The 25,436-nt window shown below is 38.1% G+C and overlaps 1 protein-coding gene across 3 annotated transcripts in view; it reads left to right on the top strand.

Annotated features, from left to right (window-relative positions):
* The window catches only part of FCHSD2 (FCH and double SH3 domains 2), a 342,640-nt gene that overhangs the window by 174,532 nt on the left and 142,672 nt on the right, over nt 1-25,436 (top strand). For all 3 annotated transcript variants that reach the window (XM_055282851.2, XM_063641345.1, XM_055282853.2), the window contains exons 7-8: nt 1,837-1,891; nt 2,737-2,865. In XM_055282851.2, coding sequence (XP_055138826.1) covers nt 1,837-1,891; nt 2,737-2,865 — 184 coding nt within the window. The remainder of the gene's footprint in view (nt 1-1,836; nt 1,892-2,736; nt 2,866-25,436) is intronic.

Below are 25,436 nucleotides of genomic sequence, written 5' to 3'. Positions count from 1 at the left end.
GTTGAGTTTGGAACCCCAAGGAACATTAATTTTGAAGGGTAGGTGGTAAAGAGTAGCACACGGTATAGTTCATTATTTGTGTGGTGTTTGGGTGTAAAAATCCTGCCTTATTTTTTCTAGATTGCAATGTTTGAGAACAGGTACTGTTTTATTTTATCTATCGCTAATACCTACCTTAATACTGCACAAGAAGTATATTAGGATTAGGAAATAAAACAGAAGCCAGAAACTTAAAACCTTATATTGGAAGATCTACATGCAACTCAGCCTATTTGGGTAACGACTGTAAAAAAAGGAGAACTGGGAATATCCCCAAACACAGTCTTATTCTGAAAAGACTTTCTCAGAGATTTGAGTTTGTAGCCTTTACTTTTCTAGATAAAATGAACAGGAATATGATTAATAAAAATAAAATAATTGGGGCCGGGCGCGGTGGCTCACGCCTGTAATCCCAGCACTTTGGGAGACCGAGGCGGGTGGATTACAAGGTCAGGAGATCGAGACCATCCTGACTAACATGGTGAAACCCCGTCTCTACTAAAAATACAAAAAATTAGCTGGGCGTGGTGGCAGGCGCGTGTAGTCCCAGCTACTCGGGAGGCTGAGGCAGGAGAATGGCATGAACCCGGGAGGCGGAGGTTGCAGTGAGCAGAGATCATGCCACTGCACTCCAACCTGGGCAACAGAGCGAGACTCCGTCTCAAAATAAATAAATAAATAAAATCATTATGAAATATGACTATGACAAGGTAAAAAATAACAGGAATCTTTTAAACCCAATTTTTTTAACGATGGGGAAGTAGATGGGCTGCATATGTGTTCATCCCTGAATGTTTTCTCTTGTTAGAAAAATAAGAGGCTCCTTTTCCTATCCTCTTCACACTGGCTTTTCAAAGACTGACTGCTCCATCATCCAGTCCCAAACTGGCCAGCAACTTTACTTCATGAGGCACAGCTGCCAGCACATGTATTGAATTCTCCCATAGAAATCACCCTGACACTGAAGTCAAGACAAACATTGCAGCTTTAAAAAAAATCACTGGTCCTAGGAGTGTTGCTTGTTCCCTAGCATTTGTCTGTTGACTATCTCCATATGGTTATCTGTAGCTGTTTGGGTAAAATCAACATGTTTGTACTACCTATTGTTAGATTATGGTTACTCTTCCAAACTGAAAAAGGATCAAGGGAGATAAGAACACAAGAGTGGGAGAAGATTACATCATACAGGGCAGAGAGTCCCAGGACTTTCTCAGTAAGTTCAGAATACCCCCTTAGAGCAGAGGAGGCACACAGGCAGGTACCCAAACAAGAAGTACTTTTAATGGGGGAAATAACAGAAGTAAGGACTTCGTAGAGCCTATTGATTGCATTATTGCCTTACTGGTCTTGTTAGAGTCTTTCACACACAGCCCTGAAAGTTTGCTGATGCTTGCCTCCATGGGTTGGTTGTCCCTGGGTCTCTCTAACCTTTGCAGGAACTAAAGTGTATGAAGTTGTATGGTACTGAGAATAGTCTATAGTTTGATGGCTCTTGTTTATTAGGAGACACCAATATATTTTGATTTTTTTTTTGGTCAAGTTTTTTTTTTTTTTTTGGTCATTCTGGATATTTTTCTTATATTAATCCCAGTATTTCCTGTTTTACCATAATAATAAATTCTTCCTGTAGTAAAATAAAGGAAAATAATCATTACTCTTGGTTTTCCATTTTTTCATTCTTTTTTAGAGCAGTATCTTCAAAAAAGGTTATTTTTAAAATTTAATAATATATTTAGTAATTTTATTGTGACATAATTAGATGATTTTATTAAACATACTTTTCTATTTTTATTATAGATCTAAACTTAGTCTTTTTCAATCAAGAATCAGTTTACAGAAGGCAAGTGTAAAGGTAAGTTTTCAATAAGTGTATTTCACAACTGAGAAACCTCTTAGCTTGTAAAACAGAGAATTGGATCTTTGAGGGTGGAGGTGGATTATTTCTACCTTAGAGAAGCATTTTAAAGTCACTGACTCAGGGAGGAACTTTCCCTCCCAGTTCATGGGGGTTTTGCACCCAGCTGTCAACACCTTGGACACACTTGCTTCTCAAGACTGCATTAGGGATAAGTTTCTGGAGCTTACCTGCTTAGGTAGCCTGTTGTCTTTAGCTCTTAGTCCAAGAGACTTAATCCGGGGGCTTTGGAAAGCTCTACAAAATCTATTTCATTTAGATTTAGACCCCTGAGTGATATTCTGGGCCAGATGTGATTGAGTTTTTCCTTCGGAAACTTCACACTGTGGAATGCCTGATTAAGTAAGCTTAGAGACCTGGCTGTGGCTGCCAGGCTTCAAACTAGCATGCAGTTCATCTGGCACATTAGGAGTGCTGATTTTTAAAAAACTGTTTTCCAACTCCACTAGATTTACCCATACCTTTGAAGATAAGGTACTTATTTCAGAACCTTTATTTAGTCATTTGAATAAAATGGGCAAAATATTTTTAAGTTATCTACAAAGCTTTAGAAGTATGTTAAGCAAATATTTGAAAATGCTCCTGCCCTGTGTAACAGTTCTAGTCACTGTTTCATTCCTCAGTAGTGATGAATAATTTTTATATATGTATAAATGTTTTCCCCACATGGTTACCTTTATTCTTGTTGGGGAGCCATTAATTGCAAACTAAGAATAGGATTCCTATGTGTTTTGTAGTACAATATCAGTTTCCACTGATTATTTTACTTTGCTATGTTTTAGTTAAAAGCCCGGCGATCTGAGTGTAATTCCAAAGCTACCCATGCAAGGAATGATTATCTTCTTACCCTAGCGGCAGCAAATGCACATCAGGATCGCTACTATCAAACAGATTTAGTTAACATTATGAAGGTAATACAGCTTTCATATCTATGGTAATTTTACTTCATTGAAAACAAAAACAACTCAAGTTGGGTGTTGGGTTTATGGGATTGAATCTATAAAAGAATAGCCAGGCCATGTTGCATCTCGTTGGAATATACTTGTTATGGTTTGGATAGCATCTGTTTCAGATAATTTGGAATTAATTTTTAGTTAAGAAAATGTTTACAGACAAGTCACAGTAAAGGATTGTATTCCCTAGGTGCAGCAAACATTTGTTATCTAGTGGTTATTGATGTAGAAGATACAAGAGTGATATAAGAAATAAAATAATAACTCAAACTGGGGAACTACTTCTAAGCTATTTTATGAGACTCATGTCATGTTTTCAATAAATTATTGAAGCTAGGCAGAATCTTCAAGTATCTTCTGAATCATCGGAGAAAAACTGATATTTTAGCATAATTTTTGTTAGATTGTATCTGTATTTTTTGAAAAATTTTTATAAGAAAAGTTTTATGCAAAAGGATATTTCTATTAAAAATATGTTTTTATAGTGTATCTCTTAGCCTGAATTTTTTGTTAACTAGAATTTTGGCCACAACTATGTCTAATGATAATTATGAAGCTTTTTTTAATTTTAATTTTTTAGAGACAAGGTCTCGCTCTGTTGTCCAGGCTAGAGTGCAGTGATGATCACGGCTCACTGTAGCCTTGAACTCCTAGGCTCAAGCAATCCTCCCGCCTCATCCTCCTGAGCAGCTGGGATCCAGGTGCATGCTACCATGCCTGGCATCTTTTTTTTATTTTTAGAAACAAGAGTCTTGCTATGTTGACCAAGCTGGCCTCAAACTCCTGGCTTCAAGTGATCCTCCCTCCAAAGCTTCCCAAAATGCTGGGATTCCCAAAATGGCTGGGTGTGAGCCATTGTGCTTGGCTATTTTTTATTTCTAAAAAAACTTAGATTTTTAAAAAATTTCATTACGTTTATCCTGAATTTATAGGTAAAATTGCACATTACTATTTGATGATTTTGAGCTGCGTACGGGACAAACAAAAGAATATGTTCAGTAGCTATATGAAGATGTCTGTCCTCTGGGTATTACTCTGAAATGCAGATAGATTAGATTACAGTTTGTGTACCCAAACTTGATCTAGCATGTCCCTGTTTATACCACCTATGATGTGTCTTTAACTTTCACTGAAGTAAAGAGAAGACGGTAGAGGAAAAGGAAACCTTTGTAATCTGTTGCCAGGTTTCTCCCTTGTTGCTGGCAGACAAGCTCTGCTTTGGATTGTATCTGTCATTCTTTCCTGTTTTCCCAAAACCCAAACATTTTATCATTTTGTTTTTTCTTTTATTTTCAACCCATCCCCCTCAAATGTATTGTTCTTAATGACTAACAAACACACACATTGCTGTAGTTGAATTGCTTAATTTACAAATCAGCAATTGTGAATGGGGATGCAGCCAGAGCAGGTGCTCTTTTTTCTGTAGTAGCTCTGGGAAGGAGGTCAACTCTGGCCAGAAACTGCAAGTTCTTTCGTTGAAAGTAGAGATGGGACAGTTCTTGGGACCTTCAGGCAAAAACAAGAGTGTTGAAGGGAGTCAAATTGGACTAAGAAGTATCCTATTGCAAAACGTTTTTTCTTTCCTTTTTGTTCACTGCCTGAAATCCCCTTTTCCTAGCTTCTGTTGTGACTTCTGCTTATTAGAATACAGGTTAGAAAATATAGAGACAAGGAACTGTTTTATCGTCTCAGATGAAAACTCTGCATATATTTTCCACAAGGTATTAGACCTAGAGGTTTAGGTGTTTTAGTATATATATTTTTTGAGACAGGGTCTCGCTCTGTCATAACAGGTTGGAGTACAGTGGCTTGAACATGGCTCACTGCAACCTGAACCTCCTGGTCTCAAGGGATCCTCTTGCCTCAGCCTCCCATGTAGCTAGGACCACAGGTGCCTGCCACCAGACCCAGCTAATTGTTTAATTTTTATTTTTGTAGAGGCGGGGTCTCACTTTGTTGCCCAGGCTAGTCTTCAACTCCTGGGCTTAAGAGATCCTCCCACCTCAGCCTCCCAAAATGCTGGGATTATAGGGGTAAGCTACTGGGCCTGGCTGGTTTTAGTAGCGTATTAGGTATTACATAGTGCTTCAGACTTATGAGGACCAACAGTTTCAAAGAACACATTTACTAAAGATGATTTTTAGCACAGCTTACACTTAAGGTTGTAATTCACTATATCCTATATGTGTCTACTTTTATATCAAAGCTGTATATTTTTCCCTATGAATATTTTTAAATGAACATTATATTAACTTAAGCAACAGCAAAAGTAAAATCCTTTTTTTTTTTCAATTGGATCTACAGCTAAAAAAGATGGCCTTCAATAAACCAGGGAAAGTACATTCTTATTTGGGGGATCTGCTCTCTGCCTAAAGCAAAGAGGAAGTTAAAGGGCCTGGCCAGCTCACAGATTAGTATATGTTCTTGAACTCACTTTGAAGTCTTTATGCATATATTTGATCAGCATTGGCTAGATTATGCTTTGGAGTATACATTTCATGAAACATTGTGGGGTACTAAACTGATTAAAAATAGAGGCAGGGATTGGTCCCTCCTGCCCCTTAAAAATGAGAAAACATACTTTCAGTTTTCATGTACTGTGCGTTAACTCATTTTCTTCCTCATGCTAATTCTATAGTCTGCAGTACAAGAAAACGCCTATCAATCATGCTGTTAGCTACTTAGTAAATTTCCACCATTGAATCGTCAGTGGCCCTTAGATGCCTTTCTTGAAAATATCTGTTTTTCTGAATTAATGTTAAGGAGATATCTATTTTTCTGAATTAATGTTAAGGTGATAATGCCCTATATGGGTAGCTTAAAAGCAGGGTATTTGATTTGTTGGTTTAATCATACACATTTAAGAGCCTCTTACAGCATGCTAACTACTGAGTTAGGCTTTGGGAAGAGACAAAGATGAGTAAGACATACTACTCATCCTCAAAGAGCTCAATGTGGTAGAAGAGAGTGAGATATATATATATATATATATATATATATGATTGCAAATTAGAGTGATGGAAATCACTTACTGCTGGAGGACTGTGGTTAGTAATAATAATAGCTTGTCTTTTTTATTGCTTAATATTGCCTTGGCATTATCCTAACCATTTAATACATGTTATCCTTTCTCATTTTCTTTCTTATCCATGTTAAAGTTCATAGCTCATTATTTAAATAATACTCTAACTTATATTCTTATCTTTGCCCTTCTTCAAATGAAATGAAATTGTAACTCTGGTGAGCCCCCATAACTAGATAATCTGTATCTAAGCAGCCAAGTACTGCTGAAGAAAAGTTTCGACGGAGCAGATTCATGATCATAAATTAATAGAGGAACCAGTGCAGCAGTTTCAACACTGCTTAGACAGCCTACTATCTTTCCCTAGTTAACTTTTCCTTCTATTTTTAACAGTTATTTCAACTTTTCCCCCCTCTTCAAACCCCAAACTTACCTCTTCTCTTTTATGCTTAGCAAGTGGGTTTTCTTCCTAATTTACAGAGACAATAGAAACCGTTCGAAGACAGCTTCGATATTGTCCACTTCATCTGTGTTCAGAACTCTGGAGTCTCAGTAGCAGTTGTTCCTATCTAAAGGTGATCTTTTCACCTCAGCTTTGGATTATATCTCATCCCCTCCTGCCTTCTTAGGGAACAAAACAATTATTTTGTGTTCTCTTCGTATTTCCTGAACATTCTGTTCTTACATTAGCAGTTCATCTTGGTGATAACAACCCTCATTATGACTGTCTTTTGAGTTACATTCTTCTAATCTGGACTAGCTGCCCTCTGTGTCAGATGCAAGTATTTATCCTGAGATCTTCCTATATGTCTCTGTTGTGTTAGATCTCCAGTTTTCTTTATGATATGTCTTATTTTTTTCTTGATTTACACTGTCCTTTGGTAGAGCACATCCTCCAGTACCTTCTTGCAAAAGCGGGCATGGGAAATAAGTTTTCTGAGATGCTGTTTATGAAAATGGCATATTCTGTGCTTGTACTTGGATATAGAATTAAAGGTTGAAAACTCTTTCATTCAGATATTGGAGTCCATACCTCATTGTTTTCTTGTTTACTGTGTAAGTATTGAGAATCCAAAGCCATCCTAGTTCTTGATTATTTGTATCTGATCTAATTGTTTGTTTTTTCTTTTTTTAGAAGTTTATGGAATATTCTCAGTGTACCCTTTGATTTCTTGGATTAATTCTTCCCTTTTGTTTTCTCTTTCTGGAACTTCCCATTAAGATATGATATCTCCTAGCCTGCTTCTTTAAATTTCATTTCTTTCTTGTTCTCCATCTTTGTCATTATGTTCTACTTTTTGGGAGACTTCTTCAACTTTACAGTTTATTTCTTTTATTGGACTTTTAATTTTTTCATGGTAGTTTTAATGTATGAGGGTTCTGTTTTCTCCACATCCTTACCAGCATTTTTTATTGCCTGTTGTATTAGTTCGTTTTCACACTGCTTTAAAGAACTACCTGTGGCCGGGCGTGGTGACTTACACCTGTAATCCCAGCACCTTAGGAGGCCAAGGTGGGCGGATCACCTGAGGTCAGGAGTTTGAGACCAGCCTGCCAACATGGTGAAACTCTGTCTCTACTAAAAATACAAAAAATTAGCTGGGCATGGAGGCGTGCACTTGTAGTCCCAGCTACTCAGGGGGGCTGAGGCACGAGAATCGCTTGAACCTGAGAGGTGGAGATTGCAGTGAGCCGAGATCGCACCACTGCACTCCAGCCTGGGCAACAGAGTGAGACTTCATCTCAAAAAAAAAAAAAAAAAAAAAAAAAAAGAAAAGAAAAGAACTACCTGAGACTGGGCAATTTATGAAGAAGAAAGGTTTAATTGACTCAGTTCCGCATGGCTGGGGAGGCCTCAGGAAACTTACAATCATGGTAGAAGGCGAAGGAGAATCAAGTACCTTCTTCACGTGGGGGTAGGAGAGAGAAAGCAAAGGGGGAAGTGCCACTTTTAAACCATCAGATATCAAGAGAACTCAGTCACAATCATGAGAACAGCATCGGGGAAATCTCTCCTATAATCCAGTTACCTCCCACCAGGACCCTCCCCCGATATATGGGGATTACAATTTGAGATGAGATTTGGGTGGGGACACAAAGCCAAACATATCACCTGTCTTTTGGATAAAAGTCATTTGACCTGGGATGACATGCTATCTAATTGTCGTTTTGATTTGCATTTCTCTGATGATCAATGATGTTGAGCACCTTTTTATATGCCTGCTTCCCATTTATATGACTTTTTTTGAGAAATGTCTATTCAGATCTTTTGCTCATTTTTATTTTTTATTTTTATTTATTTATTTATTTTTATTATACTTTAAGTTCTGGGGTACATGTGCACAATGTGCAGGTTTGTTACATATGTATACATATGCCATGTGGTGTGCTGCACCCGTTAACTCCTCATTTACATTAGGTATATCTCCTAATGCTATCCCTTCCCCCTCCCCCCACCCCATGACAGGCCCCAGTGTGTGATGTTCCCCACCCTGTGTCTAAGTATTGTTATTGTTCAATTCCCACCTATGAGTGAGAACATGTGATGCTTGGTTTTCTGTCCTTGCGATAGTTTGCTCAGAATGGTGGTTTCCAGCTTCATCCATGTCCCTACAAAGGACATGAACTCATCCTTTTTTATGGCTGCATAGTATTCCATGGTATATATATGCCACATTTTCTTAATCCAGTCTATCATTGATGGGCATTTGGGTTGGTTCCAAGTCTTTGCTATTGTGAATAGTGCCGCAATAAACATATGTGGGCATGTGTCTTTAGAGCAGCATGATTTATAATCCTTTGGGTATATACCCAGAAATGGGACGGCTGGGTCAAATGGTATTTCTAGTTCTAGATCCTTGAGGAATCGCCACACTGACTTCCACAATAGTTGAACTAGTTTACAGTCCCACCAACAGTGTAAAAGTGTTCCTATTTTTCCACCTCTCCAGCACCTGTTGTTTCCTGACTTTTTAGTGATTGCCATTCTAACTGGTGTGAGATGGTATCTCATGGTAGTTTTGATTTGCATTTCTCTGATGGCCAGTGATGATGGTTTTGCTCATTTTACAAATCAGATTATTAGATTTTTTTTTCCTATAGAGTTGTTTGAGCTCCTTGTATATCCTGGTTATTAATCCCTTGTCAGCTGGATAGTTTACAAATATTTTTTACCATTCCATGGGCTGTCTCTTCACTTTGTTGATTGTTTACTTTGCTGTGCAGAAGTTTTTTTAACTTGATGTGATCCCATTTGTCCATTTTTGCTTTGATTGCCTGTGCTTACAGGGTATTACTCAAGAAATCTTTGCCCAGTCTAGTGTCTTAGAGCATTTCCCCCAATGCTTTATTTTAATAGTTTCGGGCTGGGTGTGATGGCTCACGCCTGTAATCCCAGCACTTTGGGAGGCTGAGGCAGGCAGATCACAAGGTCAGGAGTTCAAGACCACCTGACCAATATGTTGAAACCCTGTCTCTACTAAAAATACAAAAATTAGCCAGGTGTGGTGGCAGGCACCTGTAGTCCCAGCTACTCAGGAGGCTGAGGCAGGAGAATCTCTTGAACCAGGAAGTGGAAGTTGCAGTGTGCTGAGATCATGCCACTGCACTCCAGCCTGGGCAACAGAGCAAGACTCTGTCTCAAAAAAAAAAAAAATAGTTTCACAGTTTGAGGTCTTAGATTTGAGTCTTTAATTCATTCTGATTTGATTTTTGTATATGGTGAGAGATAGGGGTCTATTTTCATTCTTCTGCATATGGATATCCAGTTTTCCCAGCACTTTTCCCCCAATGTATGTTCTTGGCACCATTGTTGAAAATGAGTTCACTGTAGATATGTGGATTTGATTCTGGGTTCTGTCTTCTGTTCCATTGGTCTGTGAGTCTGTTATGCCAGTACCATACTGTTTTGGTTACTATAGCTCTGTAGTATAATTTGAAGTCAGGTAATGTGATTCCTCCAGTTTTCTTTTCCCCTAGCCTAATTAAATTTTCCCCTAGCCTAATTTTTCTGAAGAATAAGATCAGGCCAGGCACAGTGGCTTACACCTGTCATCCCAGCACTTTGGAAGGCTGAGGTGGGAGGATCACTTGAGTCCAAGAGTTTGAGACCAGCCTGGGCAGTATAGTGAGACTCTGTCTCTACAAAAAAATTTAAAAATTAGCACGTGCTTGTAGTCCCAGCTACTCAGGAGGCTGAAGTGGGAAGATAACTTGAGCCCAGGAGTTGAAGGCTATAGTGAGCTGTGATCATGCCACAGCACTCCAGCCTGGGTGACAAAGTGAGACCTCATCTCTTAAAAAAAGGAAATAAAATAAGTTCATGTTGATATCTAAATACAAGTATTTGGACAGATTCCCCAAGAAATACTATTTATTTCTTATGCCAGTAGTGATTAGATCAGATACTGAATATATCTTTCTGTGTCTGTATATTATTAGGCAGATTTCTTTAAACTCTAAACCAAAACAAACAAGCAAAAAACTATTGCTAGACCCTGGAAATCAGATAACTGATTTCATCAAATCTATAGAAATCAACTCAGCTGGTTTGTGGTGAGATAATTTGTTCCTCACATGTTCCTTTTTCTTAGCATGTTCTTGTGCAATATATGAACTAACATTTTTTAGAAGCTTGTGAAATATTTTCTTTGTGGTTTGGATGAGGAAGAATGAGATACAGTGTGTCATAGTAGAAAAGAGAACAAACGTCAATTTAATGAAAGATTTTTTAAAAGCTTAGTCATTTTTTATAGGACTTTATTTCTAGACAAATATTTCTTCAGTGGAAGCCAAACATACATGGACTAGTTGATAATTTGGTGAAGTAATAAAAGATAAACATCTTTCTGTATGGCAGAAATCTAGAAAATATAATTTGACTTATCTTTTGCAGTCTTTTTTTGATCAAATGAAGAGAAAAACAATATACAAATCCTTTCTAAAATTGATACATAATAACTATATATTTATAGTGTATGTGTGATATTTTGATGCATGCGTACAATGTGTAAGGATCAAATGGGAGTAATTGAGATATCCATCACCTCAAATATTTATTATATATCATGCAGTGTTGAGAACATTTCCAAATCTTCTCTCCTACCTATTTTAGAATATACCATAAATTATTGTTAACTATAGTCACCCTGCTGTGCTATTAAACAGTAGAATGTATTCTTTCTATCTGACTGTAATTTTGTACCCATTAACCAACCTCTCATTGGCCCCACCTTCCTATCCTTCCCAACCTCTGGTAACCACCATTCTACTCTCTACTGCTGGATATATATCCAAATGAATGGAAATCAGTATGTTGAAGAGATGTCTTACAGCACTATTCACAATAGCTAAGATGTTGAATCAACCTAAATGTCCATCAGTGGATAAATGGATAAAGAAAATGTAGTATATATACACAATGAAATATTATTCAGCCATAAAAAAGATTGAAATCCTGTCATTTGCAATAGCATGGATGACCCTAGAGGACATTATGTTAAGTGAAATAAGCCAGGAACAGAAAGCCAAGTTCTTTTTTGGCTTTTCTGGCTAAACATTAACTCCAAAAATCTTCCTCATTCATATGTAGGCGTGTATGACTCATCTTTTTTATTTTGAGTTGTGGGTCTTCTGGTTTCTCTGTCATCTCTAGCTCTTGTACCTCTGATTCATGTGATGTCTGTTCACTTAATAAATTAGCATGAAAGTCTTCAATTCTGTTAAATTCTGCTTAATTCTGCTTTAATTCTGTTAAATCTCTGCTTCTCTTGCTTTATGTCCTTTTTTTTAAATGCCCTCTTTCTTGGGGAGAGTAATCATTTGACTCAGTTCCCATAAATACCATATGATTCTCAAATCTGTCTGCAGCCTGCCATTTAATTATTTATATTTGTGCCTTTACCACTGGTACATGTGAATACTTAAAGTAATTAAAAATAAATGCATTTTAAAATTCTGTCTCAGTCCTAGTAGCCATATTTCACATGCTTAAAGGCCACATGTGGCTAGTGTCTACCATGTTGGACAGTGCAGATATAGAACATTTTTGCCATCTTAGAAAATTCTATTGAACAGCAGTGCTCTAAAGCTTATTTTGTTTTTACATGTTATGGTTTGAATGTGTCCTCTAAAGTTCATGTGTTGGAAACCTAATTCCCAATGCAACAATACTGAGAAGTGGGACTTTTAAGAGGTCATTAGGTCATGAGGGCAGAGCCCTTATGAATGGATTATTGCCATTGTTGTGAGAGTGAGTTATTTATTACAGGAGTGGGTTCCTGATAAAAGGAGAAGTTTGGCCCCTTTCCACTTTCCCTCTGTGTTCTCTTGCTCTTCTGCTTTCTACCATGGGATGATACAGCATGAAGGCCCTTGCCAGATACAGGCCCCTATACCTGGACTTCCCAGTCCCGCGAACCATGAACCAAATAAACGTCTGTTGTTTATAATTACCCAGTCTGTAGTATTCTGTTATAGCAACAAAAAATGGACCAAAACATTTGTTTTCTTCCATCCCGCCCCCCGCCCTTATCTGTCTGTTATCAACTCTGCTGGTCATTTTTCCCAATAACCATGTCCATGGTTACATTTGATTATTTCACAATTAATTGCTCCTTAATTTGCACTCTAGGTCTTTACTTATATCTTGTTAAAGAACAGAGATTGGCAAACATTTCCTGTAAAGGGACAGATAATAAATATTTTAGGCTTCTGTGTTGTGGTTACTCAGTTCAGCTGTTGCAGTACAGCCATGAATGTGACTATGTTCCAGTAAAACTTTACTTACAAAACTGGATGATGGGCTGGATTTGGCCAACAGGCCTTAGTTTGCCCACCCTTGGTATAGAACTTTAAAAACTGTGTTATGAATGTTCTAACTATATAAATATGCTGAAGATAATAAAATGAGTACCCATTTACCCAAACACCAAGCTTCAAAAATGAAACACTCTCAGTATGGTGGAAACTTCCCAGGTTACCCCTCCCAAAACATCTCCCTTATGTTCAACACATTGTAACTACCACTCTGACAATAGATAGTGTTGTCTTAGATGGTATCATGCCCTATGATATTATGCAACTTGCATTTTTCCCACTCAACATTTGTTGAGATTCATTTGTATGAATTTTTAACTTTCTTTGTTGTCTTTGCTATATAGTATTTCATTGTGTGTGTGTGTATATATATATATATATGTCATAAATAACTTACCCATTTTCTTTTCTTTTTTGTTTTGTTTTGTTTGTTTGTTTGTTTGTTTGAGATGGAGCTTTGCTCTTGTTGCCCAGGCTGGAGTGCAATGGCACGATCTCGTCTCACCGCAACCCCTGCCTCCTGGGTTCAAGTGATTCTCTTGCCTCAGCCTCCTTAGTAGCTGGGATTACAGACACATGCCACCACACCCAGCTAATTTTGTATTTTTAGTAGAGGCGGGGCTTCTCCATATTGGTCAGGCTGGTCTCGAACTCCTGACCTCAGGTGATCCGCCTGCCTTGGCCTCCCAAAGTGCTGGGATTACAGGCATGAGCCACCGCGCCCAGCCATAACTTACCTATTTTCTTAATGGAAATTTTAGTTGTTTATTGTTTTACTGTTACAAACAGTGCTGTTATTTACAGTCTTGTACATTCTCCCTGGCTCACTTGTGCTAGAGATTCTTAAGGGAATATACCTCGAAGTGGTATGCATTAGAAGCTGTACAAAAGAGTGCCAGCTTACAATCCTTTTATTGTACCTTTCAGCATCATTTGCATATCATTTTAAGCTTGGGAAGCATTTGAGTTTGTACTAGGTGATAGGCACTTTGTGATACAGAGATGAATTGGATGTGATCCATACTGTCATTGAGCCAGAAACAAGGTTATTCTCTGGTGCCGCCCCCAAAGGGCTTATGGAATATGGGGTAATAGATTCTTTCCCTGCTACATTGGTTATATTATGATTGGTTCCCTGTGACTCAAAAAGATAAAATTAGGATGCTTCTTGTAAGTCTTTACCAAACTTCTAAAGTAATTATTTTGAAATATTTTTAGCAGCTGAACAACTTTTTAAAACAAACTCCTACATGGAATCTTTATATATAAAGCAGATAAAAGGGAAGTTGTTTGGTTAAAGCTTGTGAGCCTGTTTCCTCTTTGTGTGTTTTCCCCACTCCCTATACCTGCCTGTGACATCCTCTACTTTCCCATGGTTCCTAAGGCATCAGGCTGAATACTAGGGCACCTTGAAATATAGTTTGGAAACAAATGTTCTAAGACAGGATTTTCCAACTACCAAATTTCTTATAGAGGTCTAAGCTTTACCTAGATGATCTTAATTTTAGACTTTTTTGAGATAATCTCATAAAAATATAAATCAAAACATGGTAATCAGTTCACATCCTTCAGTGGACAGGTCTAACAGGTAATTGAATATTCTCATTTCAGAGTTTAATTTAATGTCTTGGGCTGGAGAATCAACAGTAGATGGGGGTACTGAAGCAGAGAGTACATAAAACTATTAACGAGAGTATTGTATAGGGTGACAAGAGGCATAAGAAGAAAATTTTAAAGAGATTAACTCTTTTTAAATCAATTTTATTGAGGTACAATTAATATACAATAAGATGCATCTATTTTAAAATAGGGTTTGTTGAGTTTTGACAAATGTGTATAACCATGTTGTCACTATCATAATTGCAATCAATATCTAGAATATTTCCATCCTCCCAAACTTTCTCTCTTGTTCCTTTGCAGTTATATTTGATTTCCATTGCTATGTAACAAATCACCACAAACTTAGAGGTTTTAAACTACCTCCATTTATTATCTCACAGTTCTGTAGGTCAGAAGTCCAAGTAGGCTTAGCCAGGTTCTCTGCTTAGGGCTTCACAAGGCCAAAATCCAAATGTCACCTTGGCTGCATTCTTATCTGGAGATTCTGGGGAAGAATCTCCTTCCAGCGTCGTTCAGGTCGTTGGCAAAACCCAGTTCCTTCTGGTTGTAGGACTTAACTCTCTTTTCTTGCTGGCTGTAGGCTGGAGTCATTCTCAGCTCCTAGAGGTGCTCTCGGATACTTTGTACATAATTCTCCATTACCAAGCCAGCAGTAGTGTGTCCAGTCCTGTTCATGTTTTGAATTTCTGACTTTTTTTGCTACTAGCTAGAGAAAACTCTGCTTTTAAAGATTCATGTGGCCGGGCGCGGTGGCTCATGCTTGTAATCCCAGCACTTTGGGAGGCCGAGGCGGGCGGATCATGAGGTCAGGAGATCGAGACCACGGTGAAACCCCGTCTCTACTGAAAATACAAAAAAAAATTAGCCGGGCGTGGTGGCGGGCGCCTGTAGTCCCAGCTACTCGGAGAGGCTGAGGCAGGAGAATGGCGTGAACCCGGGAGGCGGAGCTTGCAGTGAGCCGAGATTGCGCCACTGCACTCCAGCCTGGGCGACAGAGCGAGACTCTGTCTCAAAAAAAAAAAAAAAAAAAAAAAAAAAAAAGATTCATGTGATTAGGTAATCACAGATAATCTCCCTTTTGCCATGTAACGTAGCATAATCACAAGAGTGATTATGTTCTACTGACACTCAAAGGAAAGGGGATTATACAAGGGCAAGGGTCATTGGGATCATTTTATAGTTCTGTCTACTTCAGCAGTCTTCACGTATTTTGTTATATTTATTCCTAAGCATTTCATATTTCTCAATGTTACTGTAACTTTTAGGTTTTAATTTTACCTTTAAGTTCTTTTTATTAATATATAAACATATGATTGATTTTTATGTTTTTATCTGTTCCAGTTACTTATAGTGTTGCTCTGCATGACAAATGACTGTAAGGCTTAGTGGCTTAAAATAACAGCATTTAGTTTGCCTTCAAGTCTATACTTTGGGTAGAGGGGGTCGGTAGGGATAACTTATCTCCGTACCACTCACATCAGCTAGAGAAACTCAAATGTGAAGGTTGAATTCTGAGGGCTTGCTATCTCACTTTTCTCATTGATGCTGCCTATTGACTCAGACCTTCCCGAGGCTGTCAGCTGGAGCTTCTGCACTTGGCTTCTTGGTATTGCCTGGACTTTCTCACAATGTTGTGGTTGGGTTCCAAAGGCAAATATGAGGGCAGTGGGGGTTAGGGGTATGATTTGTCCCATTTTTTATACTTAGCCCCAAAATTGGTGTTAAATGAGTGAGAAAGGAGAGGTTCAGCGGGCTTTCTTCATGGAAGTCTTTTCTTCACAGAGGAACTCGCATCTCACCAGGCTTTGTATGTGAGTGGGATGTCGGCAGGCTGTGGCAGCAGACAGTGGCATTTCACAGGGATGGACTTTTATGAGAAGGGGAGTGAAAGTGATGCACAGAAGAAACCAGTGGCTCCATTAATCTTAGAGAGCGCCATGAGAGTGCTAGCAATATAGTTTTTAAGTGAGGTTGAAAAAAATTTGACCTTGAGGAAAGAATTCTAAAATGCCACTAAAGTAGTTTTGATTTTTTAAAACCAACCAGGTTAAAATGTGAACACAGGATTATTTGTTATCTTAGTTTTAAATGCAGTTTTCTATAACACATGATATTTTTTCATTACATTTTATTGTAGGGCTTTTAGATAAAAGACAATTTTCATACATTAGAGTTGTTAAGTATTTTTACTCACTGGATTGTAGACTGTTAGGTTTTGGTAGTCTTCTTAGATTCTGTAATATTGTTGGTTAAAAACTTGAGGTGGTGAGCACTGTTAGCATTAATTTTGGGGTTAAGAAAGGAAGTGGTATATGTATTATCTGTTCAACGTTCTTAGCCATTTGTGGTTTTAGTGAGTTTTCTTGGTTTATCAGTCATTTATCAAGTACCTCCCTCTAGTTTTCTTTTTCAAACCATTTTGAAACGGCAAGTTGGGTTCATTTTACTGGTATTCTGATGACTGTTGATTGTGGTTCTCAGGCTGATGTAATCATGTCACAAAATACAATAGAGATTATATTCCATCACTGAGGTGCTTAGTCACAGATTAAAATAGTCCCTGGCCACAGACAAGTCTTTTTCTGAGCGCAGTCCCCTATTCCTGTAATAATGAGGGTCAGGTCTCACTTGTGTGCATTTGGTCATGTTTTGCCTAGCATAACCAATGTGTGTGTTTAAACTTCATCCAATAAATCACTTAAGCCCAAGAATTTTGCTTCTTTATCACAAATAACATAGTGTGGAGTTTGCTGAACTCCATTTTCAGACACGGCTTTATAATTTCTGACTTAATTGCATGCTAAGCCATTTTATTTGTTTTCTTATTAAATTAACTAGTCAAAACATACCGTATTTCATTGATTCTAACATTTGGGCTTTTTTCTAATCTTTTAATGTTTTTTATATCTTCGATGCTTCCTGTATTCTGTGGTGTCTTAAAGAAAGGAGGATAATTTTTCCTAAAGTTCCACTTTGTACAAGGCACAGAAAGAAGTAAGGACATGGGATAAATACTCTCTACCCTCAAAAAATTAAGACAAAGATTGATCTTTTTGTCTCTGTCTCTCTCAGTGTTTTTCTCTTTCTTTCTCAGACACACACTCTAAAAAATTAACTGAGGTGGCAAAACCAAAATGCCAACTAGCTTTTCTGCACAGTTCTAATCCGATTTTTATTCCTGATATAAATAACTCAAAGCCAAATTAAATTAAATGAAACCATTCTAACATGATCCAAGAGGGAGAAAGTCTGTAGGTGAAGATAATAAACACTGGAATGCAGCTCCTTCTCTCGTAAGGTTTTTAAAGGGAGTAGGTAGACTGTTAACACTGATTTTGACATGCTACACTGGACAGTTCAAGTATTAACTTAGCGCCGACAATGAGGAGGAGACATCTGGAGTCTGAGAAGACCAGCCACCTAAGTGATACCCCAGGTATACTATTTTAAATTGATTTCAAAGAAAATCTATATGAAAGGTAGTAGCATATGTATATATGTGTGTGTATCATTAAAACCATGTTTTTCATATAAGATGAATCACTGGACAAAGCCTTAATATTATTACCTATCAGTTTTGAAGGGAAGGATAACTGGGTTTTTTGTTTTGTTTACCAATTTATAGAAATATCTTTTAACATTACTATAATAAAACCATTAAAGCACCAAGGAGAAGTGTTGGTCAAAGGATGAACCTTGGGTACCCAGAAGCACTGCTGGTCTCTGGAGTGAGGATTACTGGTCAGAGCATCCTGACTTCTGTAAGCAGGCCTTATGCTCATGGGGTATATAGTTTATAGCCTTTAACCCTGCCAAGAACAGAGAAAGTTTTCAGGGCTTCTGAAATTCCATATCAGCACTATCATTTTGGAAATCAAAATAACCCCCTATTTATGGATATTGTAATTTATCATCTGTCAGCATAATTGGAAATATGTATTATTTGGCAAGAAGAGTTCCTCTTCAGGGCTCTCCATTAAGATACATGTGCCACAGTTATTCTGACCCTGTGTATTGGAATCCCAGCCCTGGTTAGTCTTCATGGATTATCTTTCAATGAGACATCAAGACATAACTACAGGTAAGATAGCACATCTGAAAAATAGCCTCTGGAGAGGAATAACCGTTTCTGAACAAAACTTAGGTCAAACTGAAGGTATTTTCTAGGAAACAGAATGATAAATTATAGTTTCAAATTAAAAGGCAAAGATCTATCAGTCTTAAGGACAGGGTACCAGTGTTGTTTATTGGTAATTATTTTCATTTGTTCAGAAAGTAATTTTGGAGCATCTACGTTGTACCCTACATAAAACCTTCAGTGGCTTCTTATCACTCTTAGGATAAAATTGGAAAACCTCAAGATAATTCCGAAGGCCTTATATGCTCTGTTCTCTGCCCACTTCTTTTTTTTTTTTGAGACGGAGTCTTGCTCTGTTGCCCAGGCTGGAGTGCAGTGGTGCGATCTCGGCTCACTGCAAGCTCCACCTCCCAGGTTCATGCCATTCTTCTGCCTCAGCCTCCTGAGTAGCTGGGACTACAGGTGCCCGCCACCACGCCCGGCTAATTTTTTGGTTGTTAGTAGAGATGAGGATTCACCGAGTTAGCCAGGATGGTCTCAATCTCCTGACCTCATGATCCGCCCGCCTCGGCCTCCCAAAGTGCTGAGATTACAGGCATGAGCCACCGCGCCTGGCCTCTCTGCCCACTTCTTTTTAAAAAAATTAGATATAATTCACATACCATAAAACTCACCATTTTAAAAAATGTAAAATTCAGTGGTTTTATTATATTTACTAGGTTGTACAACCATCACCACTATCTCATTCCAGAACATTTCTGTTACCCCCAAAAAAAGCTCTATACCCCATTGGCTGTCATTTTGTGTTCTCCCTACTCCCTAGTTCCTGGCAACCACTAATCTGCTTTCTGTCTCTGTGAATTTTCCTCTTAATGGTCATTTCATGTAAATGGAATCATACAATATGTGGCCATTTGTGTCTAGACTCTTTCACTTTGCATGTTTTCAAGGTTCATTCATGTTGTAGCATATATTAGTAATAGTACTTTTTTTTTTGTACCTGAATAATAGTCATATTGATATGGATGTACCACATTCTGTTTACCCATTCAAAAGTTGATGGGCATTTGGGTTGTTTCGACTTTTCGGCTGTTACCAGCCTATCTCTTTATTCTCGTCTGTTTCCCCCACTACACAAGGGTCTTTTTACATATTGCTCTTACTGCCTAAAACAATCCCTCTCTTCACTATCCTCATTTACTTTAACCTTTTTTTTTTTTTTTTTGAGACAGAGTCTTGCTCTGTCGCCCAGGCTGGAGTGCAGTGGCACGATCTCGGCTCACTGCAAGCTCTTGCCTCCCGGGTTCATGCCATTCTCCTGCCTCGGCCTCCTGAGTAGCTGGGACCACAGGTGCCCGCCACCACACCCGGCTAATTTTTTGTATTTTTTTAGTAGAGACGGGGTTTCACTGTGTTATTCAGGATGGTCTCAATCTCCTGACCTTGTGATCCGCTCACCTTGGCCTCCCAAAGTGCTGGGATTACAGGCGTGAGCCACTGCGCCCGGCCACTTTCTTAACTCTTAATCAGGGTTCACATCCCAATCCAAATCTATTTCTTTAGGGAATCCTTCCTCAAACTATATCGTATTCCTCTATTATATATTCTTCTAGCATCAGGTTTTTTTCCTTCAAAATAATCCTTGTAATTTATAATTATATTCCTGATTGTATTGTCTCTTTGCCTTTTCTTCCTACCTTTAGTGTACTATAAACTTCATGAAAGCACAATTGTGTTTTCTGCTCACAATTGTATCCCTGGAATCTAGCACAGTAACTGACATGTATATTTGTTGAATGTATTCATGCAGGAATCTGTTTGCATCATTAAGTACTAGGGACACAAAAATGAAAAACCAGTCTCTCTTTGCAGGGAGCTTGCAGTGAAGCTATGCAGGCAAGTAAGTATTTTGTAAGAATAAATGCTATAATTCCTGTATTAGTATAACAAAGTAATATGCTCAGTTTAGGCTGGGCATGGTGGCCCACACCTGTAATCCCAGCACTTTGGGAGGCCGAAGCAGGAGGATCACTTGAGGTCAGGAGTTCAAGACCAGCCTGGCCAACATGGTGAAACCCTGTCTCTACTAAAAATGCAAAAATTAGCTGAGTGCAGTGGCAGGCATCTGTTATCCCAGCTACTCAGGAGGCTGAGACAGGAGAATCACATGAACCTGGGAGGCAGAGGTCGCAGTGAGCCGACATCGCACCACTGCATTCCTTCCTGGGCGACAGAGTGAGACCAACTCAAAAAAAAAAAAAAAAAAGGCTCAGTTCAAAGAAGAATAATAAAGTGAACATCCTCCTTCTTGCCCTGTAGATGTATCCATCACCCTGGTAGTTATATTAAATGTTCCCATGCTTTTCTTTATTGTTTTATTACACAGGAATTTATCCATAAACAGTGTTGTTTATCTTTTTCTCTTGCCTCATTGTTACTTTATGTGAATAGAATCATGTTTCCTGCTAATGTTTATATTTTTGAGATTGTATCTATATTGATACATAGAACTGTAGTTCATTCATTTCCCCTCCAGTATTGTATTCTGTTTTATGACTGTATTACACACAGCATTGATTAATCCTGGTCATAAGGTAGAGCAACAGAATCTTATCACAAGAGATGACATACTGTGGGATTCTATTTATATACTTAAGAACATGCGAAACTAATCTGTGCTAATAGAAGTCAGAACAATGATTATCTTGTGTGAGGGGTGTACATAGAATGGGAAAGAGTGCCTTCTGAGGTGTTGGAAATGCTCTAAATCTTGATCTGGATGGTAATTACCCAAGTATAATCACATTGAAGACTTATGAAGAGTCACATTTACATGTTATACTTTAACAAAAAGTTTCAAAAATAAATACATGAAAATATTGAGTTTTAAAAAAATACTATAATGGCAGTATGTACAAATGTAATTAGAACATAGGAAATAGAAGGAAAGTCACAAAAGGCTTTATAGGAGTAGCTTTTATGTTAAGACTTATTTTGTCTCACCTGGTAGAATGTAAGGCATTGAAAGGAAGAACTGTGTATTGTTTCCTACTGTGTTTTAGTGCATAGAAGAGCGCTCAGTAAAAATTCACAGAATTGAATCAAATTTAGTTTTCTTGGAAGACAAGCAAATGGAGAACTTTCCAAGTATAGAGGCAACAATAATTCTGGGCTACAGATAGAAGTAGTTCAATATTTCTACAGTATAATGTACAGCTGGAGTGTGGCAAGAGATGAGGCTGGATTCTAGGAAGTTATATGAATGGGGTTGTATCCACTGCTAAGAATTGTTCTACAGGCAATGGAGATCTATCAAAGACCTTTGAATTAAGAAGTAAAATGATCGGCCGGGTGCGGTGGCTCACGCCTGTAATCCCAGCACTTTTGGAGGCCGAGGCGGGCGGATCATGAGGTCAGGAAATCAAGACCATCCTGGCTAACACAGTGAAACCCTGTCTCTACTAAAAATACAAAAAATTAGCCTGGTGTGGTGCTGGGTGCCTGTAGTCCCAGCTACTCGGGCAGCTGAGGCAGGAGAATGGCGTGAACCCGGGAGGCGGAGCGTGCAGTGAGCCGAGATCCTGCCACTGCACTCCAGCCTGGGCAACAGAGCAAGACTCCATCTCAAAAAAAAAAAAAAAAAAAAAAAAAAAAAGAAGTGAAATGATCAAATTTACATGTTTGGGAGGATTACTCTGGCAGCAATATGAAAGGCAGATACTAATAGCAAGAATACCAGTAAGGCTATTACCATAAAGACCGGGGGCTGTGGGTTGTAAAGGAGAAAGAGGTAGATTCAGAAGTTAACGCAGAAGATTCTGCTGCTGCTGATGATGATAGAAGTTAACATGAAGAGAATGGTTACTTTATGTCAGGAACTCTGCTAGACTCCAGATGAAAAGGCAACAAAAACACAGCCCTTGCCCTTGAGGAATGAAGAAGACAGATGTGTACTGTTAGAGGCATGTACACAATGTGATAGGAGCACAAAGGGGAGGGAATAACCAACCCCATCTCAGGGAGTAAAGAAGACTTCTCAGACTTGGTTACATTTGTGTTGGGTCTTAAAAGATAGATGGTATAATGACATCAAAGAAGAGGTATAATGACATCAAAGAAGAGTTATAATGACATCTTAAGCAGAGGGAAGAGCCAGTGCAAAGACAAGAATAGTACATGATTCAATGTGATGAGAACATAAGATTGGAACCATCAACCAGTTGTTCATTTTCCTGTACGTATTCCACTGATTTTTTTATAGTCAGGATATATTTGTTTTTGTTTCTTTAAAAGTAATTCTCTTGGTTTCTGTTATATCATTTCAATCTTTAGAGAAATATTTGAATGCTGGTTGTGTCATCCATAGTATTAACTATATTATCCATGTTTGTATCATCCATAAATTTGATAGGCTTTCCTACTATTTATTCCTTCAGGGATTAGTTAAGTCATTGAAATGGATAGAGCCCTGTGGTTACTTGGTAAGTAAAGATCTACTTCCAAGTTTACCCATCTATTAATTAGCCATTGTTATTCAACTGTGAAATCTATTCATGACACAGAGTTGTCATCTAATCCAGGGGTCCCCAACCCCGGGGCCATGGACCTCAACGGTCCATGGCCTGTTAGGAACCAGGCCCCACAGCAGGAGGTGAGCCGAGGGCCAGTGAGCATTACTGACTGAGCTCCACCTCCTGTCAGATGGGCAGCAGAATTAGATTATCACAGGGGTAAGAACCCTATTGTGAACTGCGCATGTGAACAATCCAAGTTGCACACTCCCTATGAGAATCTAATGCCTGATCATCTGAGGTGGAACAGTTTCATCCCAAAACCACCCCACCCTACCCATCTGTGGAAAAATTATCTTCCACGAAACCGGTCCCTGGTGCCAAAAAGGTTGGGGGCTGCTGATCCAATCCACATTTTTTTCAGTCATGTTCATAATCACATACAGCATAATGGCTAAAGAAGAGAAGTTTTTTTGAGCAAAGCAAATTTGGTTTGACTCCTGGTTTCACTACTTACCAGTTTTGCAGCCTTGGGAAAATTATTTCCCTTCTGTAAGCCTCACTTAGCTCATTTGTAATATGAGGCTGCTAGTAAGTATCCCAGATTGCTTTAGGAAATCTAAATGAGATAGTGTGTAGTAAATGCTCACTACTTTGCCAAGTATATAGTAAGCACATAGTAAGCGGAAAAGTAGTCATCATCATTATTGCTATTAATAAGATGTTATTTAATTTTAAAATTTTTATTGAGGGTCTACTATGGGCCTAACACTGTTCTGGATGTTTGAAATACATCAGTGAAACAAAGACAGTATTTTTTTAAAAACATATGTAAAGTACTGAGTATATGCTAGGCACTGATCTAAATAATTTACTTTCATTAGCCTACCAACTCTCTGTAGTAGGTGCTATTATTATCCCTATTTTACCAAAGAGGTAACCAAGGCACAAAGAGGTAACTTGCCAGCTCACACAGGTAAGCAGTTAAGTGGTAGAACTGGAGTTTGAACTCAACCAGTCTGGCTCCAGTGTGCCTTCTCTTAACCACTATGTGATACTGTCACTCATCCAGAGTCACTTCCACTGATGCCTGCTGAAATCAAGATATTTAACTTTTGTGGCAGTTCTGTAATCTATTAACTCTAATTGCTGAAAAAAATAGGAGGGACCATTGTGATATCATTTTGGTGTGATTTTTTTTTTAACCTGTGCTGGCTCCTGGTGATTATTGGTATTTTTTAAATTACAAAGTTATTTGTTTAACCATCTTTTCCAGAATTTGATAGGAAATCACATTAAGCTTACCTCTCTGTCATTTGTTTTACATAAAGAACATTCTTAGTTAAAAAAAAAAAAAAAGGAGGGAACTTAGTTCATATCCTTAGTTGACAATGGTTGAAGAAAAAATCTCAAAAATCACTTAGTTTATATAAAGTATATTTTGTAAACTCCTGTTCTTTTTACAGTGAATGTCAATCGCTTATACCAGAGGTTCTCAAACGTTTTTGTCTCAGGACCTCTTTACACTCTTAAAATTATTGAGGAATCAAAGAGCTTTTGTTGATGTAGGTTATACTTATTGGTATTTAATGTATTTGAAATTTAAACTGAGAAAATTTAGAGACACAAGAATGCCCAGGTACAGATTTCATTAGCTATCAGAGCGATTGCATCATCACGTTATTCAGCCTCTAGAAAACTATACCACATACTTGTGAAGGAGTGGGAGTTAAAAGGGCAGACAATGTCTTAGTATTATAAAAATAACTTTGACCCCACAGGTCCCCTAAAAGGGTCTCAGAGATTCCCCCCAGTGGTCCCTTGATCTTACCTTGAGAACCTCTGCCATATACTAAATAAACTTATTACTGTCTTCAGTTAGAAGAAACTCTAAGACTAAAATTGAAGATCTAGAATTGAATATTTCAATGGAATTCTTAGGTTTCAATAACAATACTTATTAAGGGTTATCTAAATGTATTAGATACTTTCCGGGATGCAGAGATGAAACAAATATAACTTCTTTTCTCCAAGAGCTTTCTCATTAGGAAATGTGGCATTTACACATCGAGTTGAAATAGAGTGAAAAGGGGTGACATGTTTGTTGTCACAGTAAATAAACTACATACCACTGGACTCACCTTTGCAATTTATAAACTAAGTTATGTAATTCCGTAAAATATTTTTGACTATTGATGATTCTCTTGACATGTGATTAACTCTAAACAAAAATGACAGCAATCTTTAGAGACCGTTGCATTTTGCTTTAGACTAGTATATTTAATAACTTGCTTTGAAAGATTTGGGCAAACAGAGTAGGGAATTGCTGTCTTCAAGTCACTTTAGATTCATTTCTCAAAAGTATCCATTTTTGAACTACACGTACTTCCGTATTTAAAACAATAGTAGGCCAGGTGTGGTGGCTCACGCCTATAATCATAGCACTTTAGGAGGCCAAGACAGGAGAATCACTTGAGGCCAG

The sequence above is a fragment of the Symphalangus syndactylus genome, chromosome 6 (genome assembly GCF_028878055.3).
Source record: "Symphalangus syndactylus isolate Jambi chromosome 6, NHGRI_mSymSyn1-v2.1_pri, whole genome shotgun sequence".
Lineage (NCBI taxonomy): Eukaryota > Metazoa > Chordata > Mammalia > Primates > Hylobatidae > Symphalangus > Symphalangus syndactylus.
Note: the sequence above shows the minus strand (reverse complement) of the source record. Positions and strands in the feature narration are given on the sequence as shown.